The 18,830-nt window shown below is 40.9% G+C and overlaps 1 protein-coding gene across 1 annotated transcript in view; it reads left to right on the forward strand.

Moving 5' to 3' along the window:
* col7a1 (collagen, type VII, alpha 1) overlaps nucleotides 1-18,830 on the forward strand; it is a 136,685-nt gene that overhangs the window by 102,221 nt on the left and 15,634 nt on the right. Inside the window, exons 81-100 of the mRNA XM_080424385.1 lie at nucleotides 1,935-1,970; nucleotides 3,950-3,994; nucleotides 4,106-4,138; nucleotides 6,383-6,445; nucleotides 6,574-6,609; nucleotides 7,777-7,857; nucleotides 9,475-9,543; nucleotides 11,480-11,515; nucleotides 11,683-11,742; nucleotides 12,058-12,102; nucleotides 12,211-12,246; nucleotides 12,352-12,387; nucleotides 13,298-13,357; nucleotides 13,685-13,810; nucleotides 13,966-14,037; nucleotides 14,627-14,662; nucleotides 14,744-14,803; nucleotides 15,078-15,122; nucleotides 18,258-18,293; nucleotides 18,418-18,453. Coding sequence (XP_080280511.1) covers nucleotides 1,935-1,970; nucleotides 3,950-3,994; nucleotides 4,106-4,138; nucleotides 6,383-6,445; nucleotides 6,574-6,609; nucleotides 7,777-7,857; nucleotides 9,475-9,543; nucleotides 11,480-11,515; nucleotides 11,683-11,742; nucleotides 12,058-12,102; nucleotides 12,211-12,246; nucleotides 12,352-12,387; nucleotides 13,298-13,357; nucleotides 13,685-13,810; nucleotides 13,966-14,037; nucleotides 14,627-14,662; nucleotides 14,744-14,803; nucleotides 15,078-15,122; nucleotides 18,258-18,293; nucleotides 18,418-18,453 — 1,047 coding nt within the window. The remainder of the gene's footprint in view (nucleotides 1-1,934; nucleotides 1,971-3,949; nucleotides 3,995-4,105; nucleotides 4,139-6,382; nucleotides 6,446-6,573; nucleotides 6,610-7,776; nucleotides 7,858-9,474; nucleotides 9,544-11,479; nucleotides 11,516-11,682; nucleotides 11,743-12,057; nucleotides 12,103-12,210; nucleotides 12,247-12,351; nucleotides 12,388-13,297; nucleotides 13,358-13,684; nucleotides 13,811-13,965; nucleotides 14,038-14,626; nucleotides 14,663-14,743; nucleotides 14,804-15,077; nucleotides 15,123-18,257; nucleotides 18,294-18,417; nucleotides 18,454-18,830) is intronic.

Here is an 18,830-nt window from a genome sequence, read left to right on the forward strand (position 1 = left end):
CGAACACACGCACACACACACACGGACGAACACACGCACGCACGCACGCACGCACACACACACACACACACACACACACACACACACACACACACACACACAGCCCTGCCCTGCAGGCACGGTCTGCATTTATTTCTCAAATTAACATCCCGAGGAGAGCCGCGGTGTGCGGATAAGAGTCAAGCCCTTGATAGATTCCTCATGAAATATTAATCCGGACCACCTGTTCCCAAAGCAGCCGTGTCAGAGGCAAGATGAGTTGAATTTTTAATACGTAAAACAGCAGAGATTTGTTGGATAGATGAAAAGAAATGAGCTGACATTCTGAGCTGTAAGACTATAGCCAGGAGGACGCAATAATACTCTTCAGTGGTGGGAATACTAAAGGTCTTGGCTCCAAAATGTTCTGTCTGTTCGCTTAAATCTTGCTTCTCATGCATGGCTGTACCTGCTGTCAGTAGTGTGGACATAGGCCCATAGTGTATCCCTCGCTCAGTGCTTATCATGTTGGTCCCTTGTGTTTGTGTTGTGTATTTACATTTTTGTTACTTTGTGTGTACGCCGTAATGTTCTGAGTGTTCATTTAACTCTGAGTGTACACATATAACCAAATGAACTTTTTAGTTTAGAAATTAGTTTTCGTGTAAGCTCCGTCATTCGTAGTTTTCAGGAAAAGGGGGGAGGAGGACAGAGAGAGGAAGACCATGGAGATAAACACAGGAAAGAAATGGCTCTCTAGAAAAATCTAAGTGCTATATACATATAGCATATAAAAGAGTAGGAGGTATGTACATGAGGTAGACATAAGATCATCTGAAATGTTTTAGTTTTTGTCTAGTTTTAGTCGACTAAATATCATAAGGTTATAGTCGACTAAATCTACAGTTGATTTAGTCGACTAAAATGTATTTTGGCGGTGCCTTGATGGCGTCATAATGGCTGATTTTACACTTGGTTGCATGCTGAAAATAGCCGATCTACAATCTTGTAGATTGGCTATTTTCAGAGCGCAACACCCGAGCGCAACCAAGCATAAAATGTCTTAGATCTACTGGATCTCTTCTCCACTAGTCCCTCACTAACATTTTAGTCTAGTTTTTATTTGTTGACGAAATTGTCAATATATTTATTCTTAGTTTAAGTCATCATAGCTTAGATTTTATTTAGTTTTTATTTAGTTTTCGGCAGTGAAAAAGGGTAGTCGAGCAACATTTTTCGTCACAGTTTTAGTCGACGAAATCAACACTGGTATGTACATGAGGTTAGACATACAGTAAGATGCTATACTGTAAGTAGCAGGTATGTACATGAGGTTGTTAGACATAAGATGCTAAAAGTAGCAGGTAATGGTATGTACATTTTAGACAGGTTAGACATACAGGTGCAGCAATAAGGTGAGGTAAAAACAAAATAGCAGCAGGTGCAGTAATTAAGGTGCAGCACAAGAGGTAACAGATATGGAGTACAGGCCTTTGTGCAAGGAAAAAAAACCTTTTACTATTTGGTTACATTTGTATACTTTGAGTTACAAATGCATAAATTAACACACTGAGGACTTTACTGTGTATGTGTGCATGTGTATTTCTGGTTCATGTCAAAAAGAAATTGAGCCATGATGATTTACAAAAACATATTTACATATAAATATGTTGTAAATTCCAATATATGTCTTTGTGTGTGTTTGTAGGCATGTGTGCTATACAATAGGCAGTGTTAGTGCATAGGTATACTGTTAGCCATGATGATTTACAGAAACATATTTACGTATAAATATGTTGTAAATTGCAATATATGTCTGTGTGTGCGTTTGTAGGCATGTGTGCAAGTGCATACAGTAGGCAGTGTTAGTGCATAGGTGGTGTAAGTACTGTATGTGAATATGTGAGAAGAGAATATATGAATATGAATATAGCATAACTGTGTTGTGTTTACAGGGAAACCCCGGGGAGCCTGGAATGAGAGGACCAACTGTAAGTAGGGTAGCACGCATGTTGCAAATAGTCTCTGTCGGGTGGAAACCTTGTATGTCTAAAACTGTTTTTTTTATCACTATTTAAAAAATGATATGAAAATATATATATTCATATCATTTTTTAATTACTTTAACTTTTGTGTGAAACTTATGATGAAGTAGGGCATTAGTTTACGAAAATAATATAAATACTTAATGTATGGAGATACAAGGTTTCTGCCCGACAGCGGAGTTACATAATTAACATAAAAAAATGAGTTTAAGTATTATCGGTTACAAAAAACAAGAAAAAAAAATATTATTAAATTACAGTAACTAATCAAGATGTTACAAAAGGATTACACTCAGATATCTTTCAACAGTAAAAAATCACACCCTGTGTGAAGTGGGCGGTGTCTTGCTAGCTAATCACAATACTGAATGGAGTCAACCAATCATGTACAAAAGATAAATACATTTATTGAAACACTCTTTATGATGGACGAAACCATAACTTGAAAAAAAACATTTTATGGTTTTTTTCAAGTTATGGTTTCTTATATAGGGCTATGTATGCACATTTGTCATGTGACACTGGCCAATCACAGTCCTGAATAGATTGTGATTGGCCAATCACGGTGCAGGATAATTGTACAAATTTCCAAACCTCACTTATAGGGGCGGTTTCACAGCGCAGGATATTTGTACATTTTTCCAAACCTCACTTATAGGGGCGGTTTCACCGCCCAAAAATCACACCCAGTGTGAAGTGGGCGGTGTTATCATCACAGTGATGGAAGCTCACTGTGCGTGGTGCTATTTATAGGTTATGAATATCGTCATGCGTCTCGCTAGCCAATCACAGTGCTGAATAGAGCGTCGCAGTTCCCGCCCACTTCCTGTTTTTTTTGGTGCCGGAAGAAAAAACTCAATGCATTTTTCCATTGACATTTCCAAAAATATTTATATCTATTAATTTAAGCCTCGAATCAAGCCATCACGAGATGACATGAATCATGACCATAAAACATTTTTTTCTGTGATTTTTTTTTATTTTATATTTAATTATATGATATACTATATTTAATAAATACCCTTTGTTTTGCCGTTTTCAACAAAAAAAAAATCACAGAATCAAACGTTTATGGTCATGATTCATGTCATCTCGTGATGGCTTGATTCGAGGCTTAAATTAATAGATATAAATATTTTTGGAAATGTCAATGGAAAAATGCATTGAGTTTTTTCTTCCGGCACCAAAAAAAACAGGAAGTGGGCGGGAACTGCGACGCTCTATAGAGTCAGCCAATAGAGTCAGCCAATCACAGTACAGCTAGGGTTGTACTAATGCTAGAGGTGTACTAATATGGGCCAATCACAGTGCAGCAAAAGATGTACTAATGAGGTGTCCCAACCCCACTTATAGGGGCGGCTACACCGCCCAAAAAATGAAAAATAAATCACTGTAATTGTAATATAAAAATTCACACCCTGTGTGAAGTGGGCGGTGTCTTGCTAGCTAATCACAATACTGAATGGAGTCGATCAATCATGTACAAAAGATAAATACATTTATTGAAACACTCTTTATGATGGACAAAACCATAACTTAAAAAAAACCAATTTATGTTTTTTTTTAAGTTATGGTTGCTTATATAGGGCTATGCACATGTGTCATGTGACACTGGCCAATCACAGTCCTGAATAGATTGTGATTGGCCAATCACAGCGCAGGATAATTGTACAAATTTCCAAACCTCACTTTTAGGGGCGGTTTCACTGCCCAAGATATTTGTACATTTTTCCAAATCTCACTTATAGGGGCGGTTTCACCGCCCAAAAATGATATTTCCAAAATATGTATTCATTCATTCATTGATATTAAACACCACCTGTCCGGTGCACACAAGTTATAAACAATTACATGTCATACAGTAATGCATAAGGACCAGAAATGCCTGTGAATATGTATATTGATGATATTTGTTGAAACTTCAGGGCCCCCTTGGTACCAATGGGCCTCCAGGTCCACCTGGCGTGAAGGTGCGTATACACTGTACATTACTCAGAATCAGATGCCCACAATACCTATGTTGCATGTATTGGTTGCATTTGAATGCTGTTGTAGAGTCCTGAAATAGCTGTGTTTTACAGGGTAACCAAGGATCGCCAGGGGTTGGTGTCCAGGTAAGGCTGCTGTGAGCTTTCTTGAGATGTTTTAGTTGATACAAGGATACTTGCTATTGTGCAAAATCCTGAGTGGATGTAGGGGCCATTTTCACAGCCTATTTAGACGATATATGGCGCAAGGTAACACAAAGACAAAGAAAACCAGAAGCCTATTTGTTCATGAAATTGACGAGAGGTCTTTGAACATGTTTTCTATCATCAATACTGTAAACGTACCGTAGATTTCCTTTGCTCCCTCTCTCTCCTCACCATATTCCTATTAACACATTCCATGCCAGAGTTTAATCTCATAATGTACTCACCAGTGCCAGCGTTTTATTGTTGTTTTTTAGTTTTTTTCATGTCGCCACAGACCTCGCTAAATAAGTTAAAAGTGCGCGTTCATTTGGTTCTAAACACACAGCGGATCCGTGAGAAACAACCAGCGAAAACAGTTTCCAAATCCGTGCCGCCATCTTGAAGCTACAGCCGATAAACGGTAAACAGTGATCAGCGAGGAGAAAAACAACAACCAGAGAAAATCGAGTTTTAAACAGGATCCCAGACAGGAAGCGGATACGATCGAAAAAACCGGAACCCGAATAATTCCGTTTCCGACCGGAAACCGGAAACGGAAATGGATCAAAAAAATTCGGAAAGTGCACCTGGGGCACTTAACATGGGAATCGGCGGTTCGCGTAGATCTACGCGACTGGCACGCTGCGGCTTTAAATAGGTTCGCGTAGATCTACGCGACTGGCATGCAATGTGTTAATAGGAATAATGATGAATAAAAGCTAAATCAAGTGGTTTAAAAATCTTTCATCTTCCACTTCTAACCACAAAATCTATGTATTTTTCTATGCCTCCCAGCATGGCAAATTGATTGGAGCTACCAGGCACTCACTGCCGATGCAATGGATAATCTCTGTCCCAGATCAGTAATTGTTATTTAAACCTCAATGCTGAGTCTCTCCGCAATTTCATCTACTGTACCATTTGAGTGATGTGTTGAATACGGATGAATTTTGGTTGCTAGCAGTGTGTGAGCGTTGCAAATCCACCTACAGTATACAGTAGAGTAGGTCAATCTACTATCTAATGTGCTCTTTATGGTCAAATGCTGTGCTGGGGGACTGTGCCAGACAAACGCTTTCTGACGTTTCTCACTCCACCTAAGATAGCAATATGCCAACCATCTGCTTCACTACACCTTATTTTAAGACCATGGGCGTGCAGATGGGTAATTTGGTACTTCCGCACCACAGGTGCTGGGCGTGAAAATGACAACCGTGTCTAGCAATAACACTTGCACTGCACTTTGTGCTGATTTGCACAAGATTGCGCCAGGTGTAATATAGTGCCCTCTGAGATAAATGAGCACTAAGGAGCACTCATTCATAGGCTGTGCACACAGAAGCCCATACAAGAGAGCAGTGTTGATTTCGCCGACTAAAACTATGACGAAAAATGTTCGTCGACTACCTTTTTACACTGACGAAAACGAAATAAAAACTAAGCTGTGATGACTAAAACTAAGACTAAATATATTGACAATTTTGTCAACAAATAAAAACTAGACTAAAATGTTAGTGAGGGGCTAGTGGAGAAGAGATCCAGTAGAACTAACTAACTAACTAAGACTTACTAAGTCATTTTATGCTTGGTTGCGCTCTGGTGTTGCAAAATAGCAGATCTACAAGCTCGTGAGCTTGTAGATCGGCTATTTTCAGCATGCAGCCAAGTGTAAAATCAGCCATTACGACGCCATCAAGGCCTGCCAAAAAAACATTTTAGTCGACTAATTCAACTGTAGATTTAGTCGACTATAATCTTATGATATTTAGGCGATTAAAACTAGACTAACAGTAAAACATTTCAGGTGACTAAAATGTGACTAAAACTAAAAGGAATTTGATTCAAAAGACTATGACCAAAACTGAATCAAAATTTGCTGCCAAAATCAACACTACAACAGAGCTGTTCAGCAGTCCTACTGTTTTTTTGTTGTTTTTCTTTTAGATGTATTACTCTTCCTTTCCTTTTCTGTAATTCAGTTTTTGTTATTGACCTTTATCGCTGCTTGTCAGTTATTTTAATGTGAATGTTGTGTTATATATGTACGTGGAGGCCTTGAATAAGCCCTTTTGGGCTTTGCTGTCTCTACCTCGCGCCTTTTATGTTCACTGTAATCTTATGTATTGTCTTATATTGTGCAAAATCAAATCAAATACTAAAGGACTATATCCCATCTCTCCTAAGGGTGTTCCTGGTGCTCAAGGGAGCACAGGGCTGCCAGGACCCCAGGGACCGCCTGGAGCTGTTGTAAGTGTAAATCATAAGCTTCTCCCATGGGATAAACTGCTTCATCTAACTTCATCATGATATTCTTTGGAATTCTTTGGATATTGTGTTCCCCATCACCAGTATGTCTATTTTTATTTTCATTTTAGGGTCCACAGGGCCCAACAGGACTATCAGGGCAGGTGGTGAGTATAGTACAAAGCAGATTTTTTTTTTATCACACAATGATTGTACTGCCGCTTGATTGTCCTGCCGCTCATGCAGTTGTGAAAATGGAATCTGCTGCTCTATTAAACAGGCGTATCAGTGGAGGTTTATAACATGACTCTCACTAACTACTCTAGCTACTGTGCTAATGTCCCATGTTGATTGTCTATACTAGTTAGTGCTTGGGAAAAGCATACTTAAATTTCACGCTATGTATCAAATTAGCTGCGGTGTGCTTCATGCACTACAAATTCCATATGTGATGAAGACTGCAATATGCTGAAGAGCGCCAAGGAGCAGAAAGAGACATGCTGTATTTCCAGGTTGTCACTGAAGGGGGTGGAACATTTCACTTTTTTTGCCCATGGGCACTTTGATCTGACAAGAGCTTAAAATATTAAAGCGAGAGAAAATAATATTTCTTTACCCCAATGATGCAATCTAAAACATGATCATATCCACATGCATTTTGTATTTCAGTGCTAATACTTTTATTTCAAGAGGCACCTTTCTAGCCATTTATGAAGATTTATTATTTCTCTTATTGGGGCTTCTGTTCATTTTTATTTTTTATTTTAATGATTTATGTTTGAGTTAATTTATAAACGCAATTTATTATTGTTAATAAGTGTGTTTTCGTATGATCACGACGCTCGTAAATTATTAAAAAAATATATATAATAACTTATAATCCTCCTATAATTTGACAAACCTCTGTGGCCATGGTGTCTTGGTGTCTTGGTAAGCAAAACTGTGTGCCCGTTTCTCCTCACTGGCTGGAGCACTTGATCTGATTTTGCACACAGCCATTGCCCATTACCATCTGAACTTAACTGCAAAGCCCGTTTCTCAATTTCATCAAATCTCAGCTTTTTATTAGCCATTATGTGTCAAACAATGGGAGATAACGTTGCCAGGTTTTGCGGGTTTCGCGCGAGAAACAAGCAGCAAGGTCTGTACTTTCGCCTGCGCCCTTCACCGGTCTAGTAACTATAAATGACTTAACCGAATGAAAAGCTGTTGTTTTGAAACTCAGATACTTTTGACAAGCGGCATGGTCGTAGTAATGATCAATCAGGCTTGGATATGACGCCACAAGGTGAAATAGCTCTAGAGATCAAATAGATTTGTGTGTCAATCCTCAGGGTGAAGGTGGTAAACCTGGGGTCCCTGGAAGAGACGGTGCACCGGGGAAAGATGGGATACCCGGATTACCAGGAAAACAGGTGAGTGTGTTCAGTGGGTTTTTATTTTTGTGTCTATGAATGAATGAATGAATGAATTATCTTTTTTTTTCTTTCTTGTCTTAACCCATTAAGACCTGAGTCCGATTCTTAAAAATGTTTTCTAAATCCTAACAGTTTTTTGAAAAAGAATTAAAAATTAAAAAATATTTTCCCACAATTTTTCAAAAATAGCAGATCTACAAGCTCGTAGCGCGGCACTCGGTGCCGCGCTATGAGCTTGTATATCTGCTATTTTTGAATAGCCAAAGAAACCTAAAGTGACACCGATGCGTTCCAGGTCTAAATGGGTTAAGACCCATCCCTTTATTATGAGACACCAAAAACATCAATAGATGATATCACATTCACATCTTGGAAACAGAAAACTGCACAAATAAAAAATGAAATGTGTGTGTATGTACTGTATGTACAGTATGTGCTCTACTGCAGGGGTCTTCAACAGGGGGTCCAGGACTGAGAGTTACTATATATAGATATAGATACTTTTATTTCTGTGTCCTGCACACAAAGTGCCCAACCCTCATGGGCTTATAAGACACCATTTTACGCTTTACAACATGTTTTACAATATATTCACTTAATACATTCAATTACATCTCAGAATTATACAGAGTGTTCTGTCTTCTCTCCCAAGCTTGACAAATACAATCTGCCACAACAAAAGCTCCTTTAGCAAAACATATCTCAAGTTTTTCATAATCATCTAACTCACGGAAATGTCCACAAATAGAAGACATCTTACTAACAAATACCTCTCTTATATCATCATATTTAGAGCAATAAAACGTGTACCTCATTTTCTGCCAGTCTCCAGAGCTAATGGTAATGTTCCTGAGCATATTTGTGCACAGAGAGATCGTTGTCTTTTGCTTAAATTATACCTCACATACGGTTCTACAGTGTACCTGTCCTTTATGAGACAATAAGTTCGCAACTTTTAGGTTTATACCATATATCACTATACCATTTTTCTTTATATCTGGAAAACATTATACTTCTAATTTTGTGAACGTCACATACTAACTTATTTAGAAAAATAAAAAACAAATCATTAGAATAAAATAAAGATCTCAATTATTTTGTCCAGGGGTGACCAAATCTAAAATAACAGTTACAAATCTTTTTTGTGAGTCTCTGGTCAGACATCTTCACAAGCCTATTCCATAGCCTAACCATTTCACATGTGTGTCTGATGCTTGGAGGTTCCCATCCCATATCCCCGTTAATTATACACTACAGGGGGGCCACCAAATATTTGTGTGATAGAAACTCTTTTACAAAATGCACATGAACATGAATCCAACACAACGCTACACAAGTCTTATGAAGCTACTGTATCTATGAAAAGGTTTCATCTGAAACACAATTTTATACAACACGTAGTAGTGGGGGTCCCTGCTTCATCTCTCTCTCAGCTAAGGGGTCCTTGGCCTGAAAAGCGTTGAAGACCCCTGCCCTCCAGTATGTCTGTTTTTTTCTTATGAAAAAGGAACGGTTTTGGAAGTACAAGGTTTCTACAAGGTTTCTACCTTGTACTACCTTGACAGCGACGATATCACAAAACCCATCAAAGTCATGATTGTTCATGCTCCTCAGGGTATTGGTGGACCTCCAGGCCTGGCTGGCTTCAAAGGCGAACAGGGAGATAGCGGCCCTCCTGGAAGGGTAAGAAAGTGTGTGTGTGTGTGTGTGTGTGTGTGTGTGTGTGTGTGTGTGTGTGTGTGTGTGTGTGTGTGTGTGTGTGTGTGTGTGTGTGTGTGTGTGTGTGTGTGTGTGTGTGTGTGTGTGTGTGTGTGTGTGTGTGTGTGTGTGTGTGTGTGTGTGTGTGTGTGTGTGTGTGGTGTACTGCCTGTGCAGTCATTAATATACTCTAAAAGGTGATATATATACTGTTGCATGCCGGTGTCTTGCAGCAAAATTAGCCAATTTACGCAAGTATTAATCAGGCATTATCATTTGAGCAAAATATTGAAGTGACACGTTATAAGCAGTGGTACTGTACTTAAAGGACGACTTCACCCATTTTCAACCTATTTTCATATAATTGGTCCTCCTCACTATAATGCTCATTATAATATGGTACCGTTTTTGTCTACTCGGTCTGTGTCTCAGAGGAGGGCTGGGGACTGTTCAGAAACCTGCCTACCAGTGACATCATCGATGGGGAATCCAAGCGAATAGAAACTGCAGTCTTTCTATTCCTGGAAAGTTAGCATTCTATAATGGAAGCCATAGTTCTCGCGTTAATAAAAATCCTAACTTTTTCTTTAAAATCTTGCCTGCCTAACGATGATGTCACTGGTAGGCTGGTTTCTGAAGTGTCCACAGTCCTTCCATGAGACACAGACAGAGTAGGATTTTTTTTTTACCATTTTATCATGAGCAATAAGAAAGGGCAGCAATGTGTTCAGCTGTGGCTGAACCACATCTAGCCAAGCCTTGTAACCGACTTTCTTGTGGACGCCACAAGAAGAAGATCATTCGTCAGGACCAATTATACGAAGATAGGTTGAAAATGGGTGAAGTCGTCCTTTAAGTACAATTTTGAGGTGCTTTTCCTTTACTTGAGTATTCCCATTTTTACAAAGCGACGCGTTGTAAGGTACTTAAGTATATTTTGATGCTAATACTTTTGTACCTTTACTCTAACACAATTTTGAACACAGGCCTTTTGCTTGTAACAGAGTATTTTTTATACGGTGGTATTGCAAGTTTTACAAATCTGAGTATAATTCTTCCACCACTGGCTATGCCCAGTGGTTACCCTGCAGTAATAAGCATCCAAGCATGGATGGATGGATGTTTGGCCGTTCATGAGGGCTGTTGCTTCTGGCTTACACTGACCACTGAAGCCTGGGCAAGTTAGCACGCAACACTGCTGCATGGCAAGACAAATGGTTGTGCCTTCCTATGCCTGATTTAGTGGTGGAAGAAGTACTCAGATGTTTTACTTTAGTAAAAGTGGCAATACCACAATATAAAAACACTCTGTTACAAGTAAAAGGCCTGTGTTCAAAATGTTACTTGAGTAAAAGTACAAAGGTATTGGCATCAAAATGTACTTAAAGTACTAAAATGTTAGAAAATAGCAGATCTACAAGCTCACAACGCGTCGCATCTTGACGCGGTGTGAGCTTGTAGATCGGCTATTTTCAAATAGCCTATGTATAAAATTGGGCTAAAGTGGTTAATGTTTGTCTTATAACATAATAATGTATATCTACAAAGTAGTAACTAACTAACTAACTAACTAAGGAGTAAAAGTACAATATTTGCCTCTGAGATGCAGTGGAGTAGAAGTAAAAGTACAGAAGATTGGAAATACTCAAGTTAAGTAAAACGACCTAAAATTTTTACTTACGTACAGTACTTGAGTAAATGTATTGAGTTACTTTGCACCACTGGATTTATGCTTTGTTGTACGACAGGGTCGCATGGCGAACATAGACGATTTACAAGCCCACAACGTTGAGATGTGTACTATGAGTGTTTATTGTTCTTTGCAAACTTCACATTTCTGTCTTTGACCATACAAGGACAACATGTTCTGTACTTAAATGGAACTGGCTATTATATTTCTCCCTTTTCGCTCCCCATGCAGAGTGTGGCCGGGCCCGTCGGACCAAAAGGAGATAAGGTGAGTCATGGCAAAATTCTGTTACTTTCACCATGCCTACAGGTTGAATACAGATTAATCCTGTAAAAGAAGGAAAGAAAAGAAAACTTTAATACATTTATACTGCAGCAAAAATGGATCTGAATTTTTCATAATATTGTTTGACTTTTGTTTCAACTGTGTCGTAGGGTCTTCCAGGTCCAACTCTGCCAGGCATAACAGGGGAGAGAGGTTTAGCTGGTGTCAAAGTAAGCCTGAGAATACTATTAGCATCAAACTATTAGCACTTTACCAGTGGTTCTCAAACTTTTCTTTAATTTCAAGGAGCCCATAACTCTTCAGAGCGTACAAATGGAACAAAACGGACCCTTCCGGACACACTTAGTTCCGTTTGTATACTCTCAGAGTTACAGACCTGTAAGGGTCCATTTGGACCCCCCCCTAAGGAACCCTGAGGGTCCCTGGACCACACTTTGAGAACCACTGCACTATACAATCATGAACCGTTGTGTTGATGTGTACAGGTGTGTCAGTAACATTGAATGGTAATTGCTGTTGCTCAGGGTGAGAGGGGAGACAAAGGCACAGCTGGCATCAAAGGAGCAGGAGTGAGTATCATCGTGAATGCAGCCATAAATAATCGGTCACCACCATACGCAGGTTGACATAACACAACATTCACACGGATAACAACAATCTTTTTGCCTTTCTGTCAGGGTTTTCCTGGAGAAGACGGAGAGCCTGGTGAAGACGTGAGTCACCGTTAGACTTTACCAGCAGTTTATTCTTTTTATCCGTTTATTTTTACAACCCTAAGCTCCCCAGACATTACACGCTCTCTTTTGTCTTTGAAATAGGGTGCACAAGGCCCCCATGGACCCAAAGGTGATAAGGTGAGAAAGATGATGTTTTTGCTATTATTTCATTTCAACCATTAGGTGGTTTTACATTTCCCATAATGCCTTGCAGTCTCCGTAGCTGTAGGCTGGTATCGATTTGCTTAGCAGATTGCAGATCCGGTCTTGGTCTTGAGCAGGGGTGGGCAACTTTGATGATGGAGAGGGCCACTATATTTCCACACTCACTCTAGTGGGCCACATTACATATACTGTCTCTATGTATTTTAACTTTTTTCGCCATTCTATGTCACACAAAAGTCGCAAAAATAGCCGATCTACAAGCTCAAAACGCGTCGCGCTTTTTGAGCTTGTAGATCTGCTATTTTTGCTACTTTTGAATTGGAATCCAGATTTATTTTTTGCTATTTTTGAATTGGAATCCTGAAAAGTAACATTTCTATTTGATTTCAAATGCATTTAGTTATACTTATGTTATCTTTAAGAACTTAAATGCAAATACATTGGACATAAAAAAAGACAATACTAGACATTAAGCTACTAATATAGACTGAAGTAATTAAAGCGGGTCATGTTTGCATGTTTGGAATTGTAACAGCTGAAATCAATAATATATCAGTATTCCGATATTAACCTGCGGGCCGCATTAAGTGAAGGTGGGGGCCGCATGTGGCCCCCGGGCCGCCAGTTGCCCATGTATGGTCTAGAGCGCATACAGTATACGCAAACGGTGCGTGCATCTATGTGTGTGCAGTGTGCCCAACTTGCCGAAAACACTTGGCAAGGCTCTAGACCGGATCAGGCCTGTTCATTTGGAATAGAAGCCAGACATGAGGTTACCATAGCTGATTCCGGTGTAGAGTTATATTAAGAATACATTGGAAGGTGTGTTTATCTGCAAAACACACAATGGGTTATCATTGTCCCATGTTAATTTGTGTTGCAGGGAGAGAGGGGCATTGGACTGGCAGGGCCTCCTGGTCAGCTTGGACCTCAAGGATTAAAGGTGAGCAAGTATCATGTTAATCAACACAGGATTGTGTGTGCACATACAGTAACATACACGTGTGTGTACACTGAGCATGAAGGAGTGAGTACAGTGAGAAGGCATGTAACGACTTATCGTAAATCGATTTAAATCGATTCAAACGGGTGACGATTTAAATCGATTTAATAATAAAAAAATATCGCGATGTGAAAAGTAGCCAGAAGAAACATTTGGACGGGTGGAAAACTTTAGTTAAACTTGCAGAGTGCTGCAAATGAAAATCTATCTGTATACTATACCCTATACCGGCAGTACTGTAATAATGCCTATACGGCTGTGTTTCAGGGGGACCCGGGTCTTCCGGGGACAGCAGGCTCCCCAGGGCCTCGGGGTTTAGCGGGCACCGTGGGCCTGGCCGGCCTGAGGGGAGAGCTGGGACAACCAGGACCTCAGGGACCGCCGGGGGAGAGGGTGAGGAGAACCACACAGTAATACATAAATGTACAGTACATGTACAGTGACTATGCACGCTTAGCCTATGTGAGCTTGTAGACTGGCTATTTTCTCTATTTGTGAAATTGAAGCGGTTATTTGAGTGGTTTAAATATTTATGGCCTCTTTTGCAGGGTCTTCAAGGCTTCCCAGGCCGCGTGGGCAACGCTGGAGCTCCTGGTCCCGCCGGACCCCCTGGGCAAGCAGTGAGTTGATCTCCCATTTGCCATGATGGCTTTGTCAAGAGCTTTGTTTAAACAATATCTGTCGAAGCTTTGTCGAGCAGATCCTGGCATTCGTTCCAGCTGCTGCTACATTTTTTGTCAGCTGTCTATAGACACAGCCATGGCATAATTATATTCTTGGCCAGGTCTCTCGTGAAAAGAGATTGCTGACTTCCTTACTGTTTGGGTAATTGAATGGAGAGCAGAGAAAAGTATGTGACAATGAGAGAGAGAGACAGAGATAGAATGGTGTTGGTAGTCTAGAATATATTGTAACAACCACCCATATGCTATACTCTCCAAGTACTAACCCCCCACACACACACACACACACACACGCACACGCACACACACACACACACACACACACACACACACACGGTAATGCTCATTAGACTTTAAATTGCACACCTCCTTTGCCACCAACAACCACACACAATGCAAATTTCTACTGTTCATGAGTCCTTATTTTATTTGATTACTCTGTAATGGTTTGTCTTGTTACATTCATGAATTAAGATATGATCTCAATTCAACAACTGAGATATGATCAGTGTCTCTTGTCTTGTAGGGCTCTGCTGGTGCTAATGGCGGTACAGGAGAGAAGGTGAGTCGATAAACCCACAGGGAAGCAAATAAAATGTCTTTATGAGTCTGCGTTGGTTCAGTGTTTGTCTTCTCTGGCCAGGGGGAGGTCGGCGTGGGAGTGCCAGGAGTCAGGGGAGAAAGAGGAGCCCCTGGGTCAAGGGTAATCACTCTCCATTACCCATGTGTACAGATGAGTGTTTGTGCAGTGTAAATACAATGATATTGGTGTGTGTGTGTGTGTGTGTGTGTGTGTGTGTGTGTGTGTGTGTGTGTGTGTGTGTGTGTGTGTGTGTGTGTGTGTGTGTGTGTGTGTGTGTGTGTGTGTGTGTGTGTGTGTGTGTGTGACCCCCTCTAAAATGAGATGCTGCATCTCAAGGGGCTTATCCTCTCAATAAATGCTGACCAAATTTTGTGTGTGTGTGGTTTACTTTTAGGGTGAGGAAGGTCGCCCCGGTGGGGATGGAGATCGAGGAGGAACGGTAAACATAATACCTAGACAGATTCCACTCAGTAAAGGACATTCCTCCACTAACACAATGCAATTGTCCAGATGTTCCATTTAAACCTGAGATACAGTAGGAACAATTATGTAATGTCAAACTTGACTTTTGACAATTCCGACCCAAAGTTACTCCACCCTGCCGATCATTCCCACCAAGTTCATTCTTGATTTGTACTTATTTATTGACCTGATCAATGAACTATAATACAACACGATTCCTGTCCCTGCTAACCCCCACAGTTGGGGAAGGGATAGACAGCCACATTGGGTACTCCCATACACATGGGCTTAACGCGTGCAGAGGAACAGTTCCAATCCCTGCTGAATGGTCCCACGGGCCATTTGCCCTGACAAAACTATACTATGTAGGAGTCGCTAGTGCGTCAACAGAGAACACAATGCCCAGCCAGCTTCCTCCTGTGAACACAGTCAGCCAGGTGTGTTCGTCGGAGCCAAGGCAGAGGCACCGTGGAGGAATTGAACCTCCGGGCCCTATCTTCCGTCCTGCGCTATCCCTTCGCACTACCCGCTACCCGTTAATTACGCACAAGGCAGCTGGCGCTGTCCCCAAACGGTATCTTACGGCCGCACTACCCGCTTTATACATTATGCAGACTCCGTTATCTGCGCCTGGAGGTGTGGCCATGGGCGTGTTGTTGCGCTATCCCTAAAATTGCTATCTTGCTATCTTTGTAAAACCACCCGCTATATTCACCATATTCACACGCCGACCATGTTGCTATTAAGTCAATGAAGTGCCACCCCGGTTGCCACGGCAACAGGGTGGCACTTTCAATGTTAAATTCCAAAATGGCCGCTGTGTGAATATGGTCTATGCCAAATTCGTTTGGTAGAGCGTGCCTGCAGTGCCCGGGCGCACAACATTAAGAGGTCTCCCTCATGCCTAATTCTCAACAAATCTCTGTGATTCTAATTTTCCTATAATCAGCAGAAGTGAGAGTGTCAATTCCTTGTGTCAATTGTGTTTACATAAGATGATAGTCTATTCAAAGACAATGATTTGTGCTGCAGTGAACGATGCTCCAAACTACACACTTCAGTTTTATTGCGCAGGAAATAAAGAACGGATTACAATAATATAACATTCACTATAATCAGTAACATGTGGGTGATAATTATGTCTATCAAATATGATTTTATTGAAAGGCAATCAAAGGCTAGAGTGTATGATGCAAACGTCGGGTATACTTTAGTGTCCAAGTGCCCCAGTGCGGCTGCAGAGTTTTCAGTGCAACGCGTCTGAATTAAGTGATTGTGAATGTGATTGTCATTACAATTTTACTGTAATCCACAAAAGTGTAACTGTTAATTCCTTGTGTCAATAAATTGCCAGTTAAGCTTATCAAAGACAAATAAGATGTCTTTTGATCTGCGTTTGCTATAACCACACAGACCATTCAGTTTAAGTAATCCAGAACACAAGCGATTGTTGTAATCTAAAGTTCTCTATAACCGCAATGTGTGAGTGATAATTCTGTGTATCAAATATAATTTTATTCTAAGGCAACATCGCTCTTCCATTGGCAGAGAAGGAGAGAGCGTAGATTGCACTGGATACAACAGCTTGCGCAGCTTGCTCTTAAAGGAAATGGCACCTGGCACGCTGATTGGTTTCATTAATGTAACCCCAAACCACACCTTTCCATAATGTAACGGGTAGAGCAGGTCTTTTAGGGATAAGGCTGGTGTCGGAAGATAGCAACTTGGCCACGGGAACGCCCCTTCCGCCATGCCAAATCCCCAAATAGTGCCTATAGCGACTTGGGTGCAAAATAGGGCCACTTTGATTCAGATTGTGACCTCAACCAAGAAGCTAAACTTCTCTTCAGGGAAGCGGGAGCCTACTGATCATTCCCACCAACTTTAATGAAAATGTCTTTACTGTAACTCGGCTACAGTATACTGTATACTTGCAGATAACAATATACGATTGATGTTGTTGAGGTTTTGGTCAAAACAACCTTCCTCAAAGCCTAAACATGTTTACAGAATACAGATGAAATAGAGTACAATAGGTCATTCTCAGATAAGCCTGTTTAAACGAGTGAGATTTAAGCAGTGAGATAAATATCTTTGTAGTTTTTTTCCCCTTCTTTTTTTCCCCTCCATTAAAATGTCACTGCACTCCTATCTGGAATTACCAGATTTTGGGCCTTTTCTGCCTTTATTTATAGGTATAGTGGAGATGGACAGGAAACAGGGAGAGAGAGATGGGGAGAGACATGCAGTAAAGATTGTCGGGACTCAAACCCGCGAATCCGCGATGTACTGTCAGGCTACATTGGAGCCTAAGTGCCCGGACCGCTGGCCATATCTGGAATGTCTAAATCGATTTTCATCACTGTCGGCATTGAACAAGGCACAATTGGAGGACAACAACAACCACACATAAATCAAAAAGACATCATAATAAGAATACAGTTTCTATTGCAAGTGTTTTCAAAGAGCTACCTGTCCACAACACTGAGCAATGCATTTACTTTATCATCTGAGAATGTTTACATATTGATTACAGGACCTGTACCTGCACCCTGTCAACAACACAAATGAGCAGAATGGTAGTACATATCACGGTACAGTCATGACTTGCACCCCAGGAAATCCTTGCTGGTAGAATATTGCAAGCGAAACAATACAGACTCTATCGCAGTTCATACACTGAGTCATTGGATGTGAGCTTGCATGGACACGACACTGCCATACACATATAAAGCCTGATTTCTACCTCGTTCTATGACAGTGTCGCGTGCCAGAGATATCAGATCTACAAGCTCACTGTTGGTGGATGTTGTAGATCTGATATTTTTGCCGCACAGGCACAGCACCGCACTGCTTTACGATGAAGCATAAATTAGGCATAATGATGTGGTCCAAGACATATAAATTGGGTTGGATCCATATAATGAGATATTGTGTGTGTGTGTGTGTGTGTGTGTGTGTGTGTGTGTGTGTGTGTGTGTGTGTGTGTGTGTGTGTGTGTGTGTGTGTGTGTGTGTGTGTGTGTGTGTGTGTGTGTGTGTGTGTGTGTGTGTGTGTGTGTGTGTGTGTGTGTGTGTGTGTGTGTGTGTGTGTGTGCGTGCGTGCTCCTCAGGGCCCTCCAGGAAGCCGTGGCGACAGAGGAGAGAAGGTGAATAGGAGCATTTCATGTGCCATCATGTTGGCTCTCTCCCCTGAGTGCACCACTCATGTAAAATAGTGAATTAAATTGACACGGATGAATGGAATGTCTTGCTCTCCTTTTTTTCTTTCAGGGAGAATTGGGGGCACAAGGTGACAAAGGAGAGAAGGTGTGTTCATTTTACAGTCTAATGAGCATTTGTGTGTGTGTGTGTGTGTGTGTGTGTGTGTGTGTGTGTGTGTGTGTGTGTGTGTGTGTGTGTGTGTGTGTGTGTGTGTGTGTGTGTGTGTGTGTGTGTGTGTGTGTGTGTGTGTGTGTGTGTGTGTGTGTAGGTACTTGCGTACGTGCTTGCTCTGTGTGTACGTGCATTAATTCACTTATGCGGACAAAGTAGACAAACGGCAGAGAATGACAAACGTGGAAAAAGAGGCAAATGACAAATTAATTGCAATTTTCAAGTAACTACATTGTGGCCCCCGGGCCACATGTGGAACCTGGTGTAGCTATTCTGATGGCAGGCCCCCGAACAGTGTTTGACATCATTAG

This window comes from Gymnoscopelus braueri (genome assembly GCF_963280865.1).
Source record: "Gymnoscopelus braueri genome assembly, chromosome: 3".
Lineage (NCBI taxonomy): Eukaryota > Metazoa > Chordata > Actinopteri > Myctophiformes > Myctophidae > Gymnoscopelus > Gymnoscopelus braueri.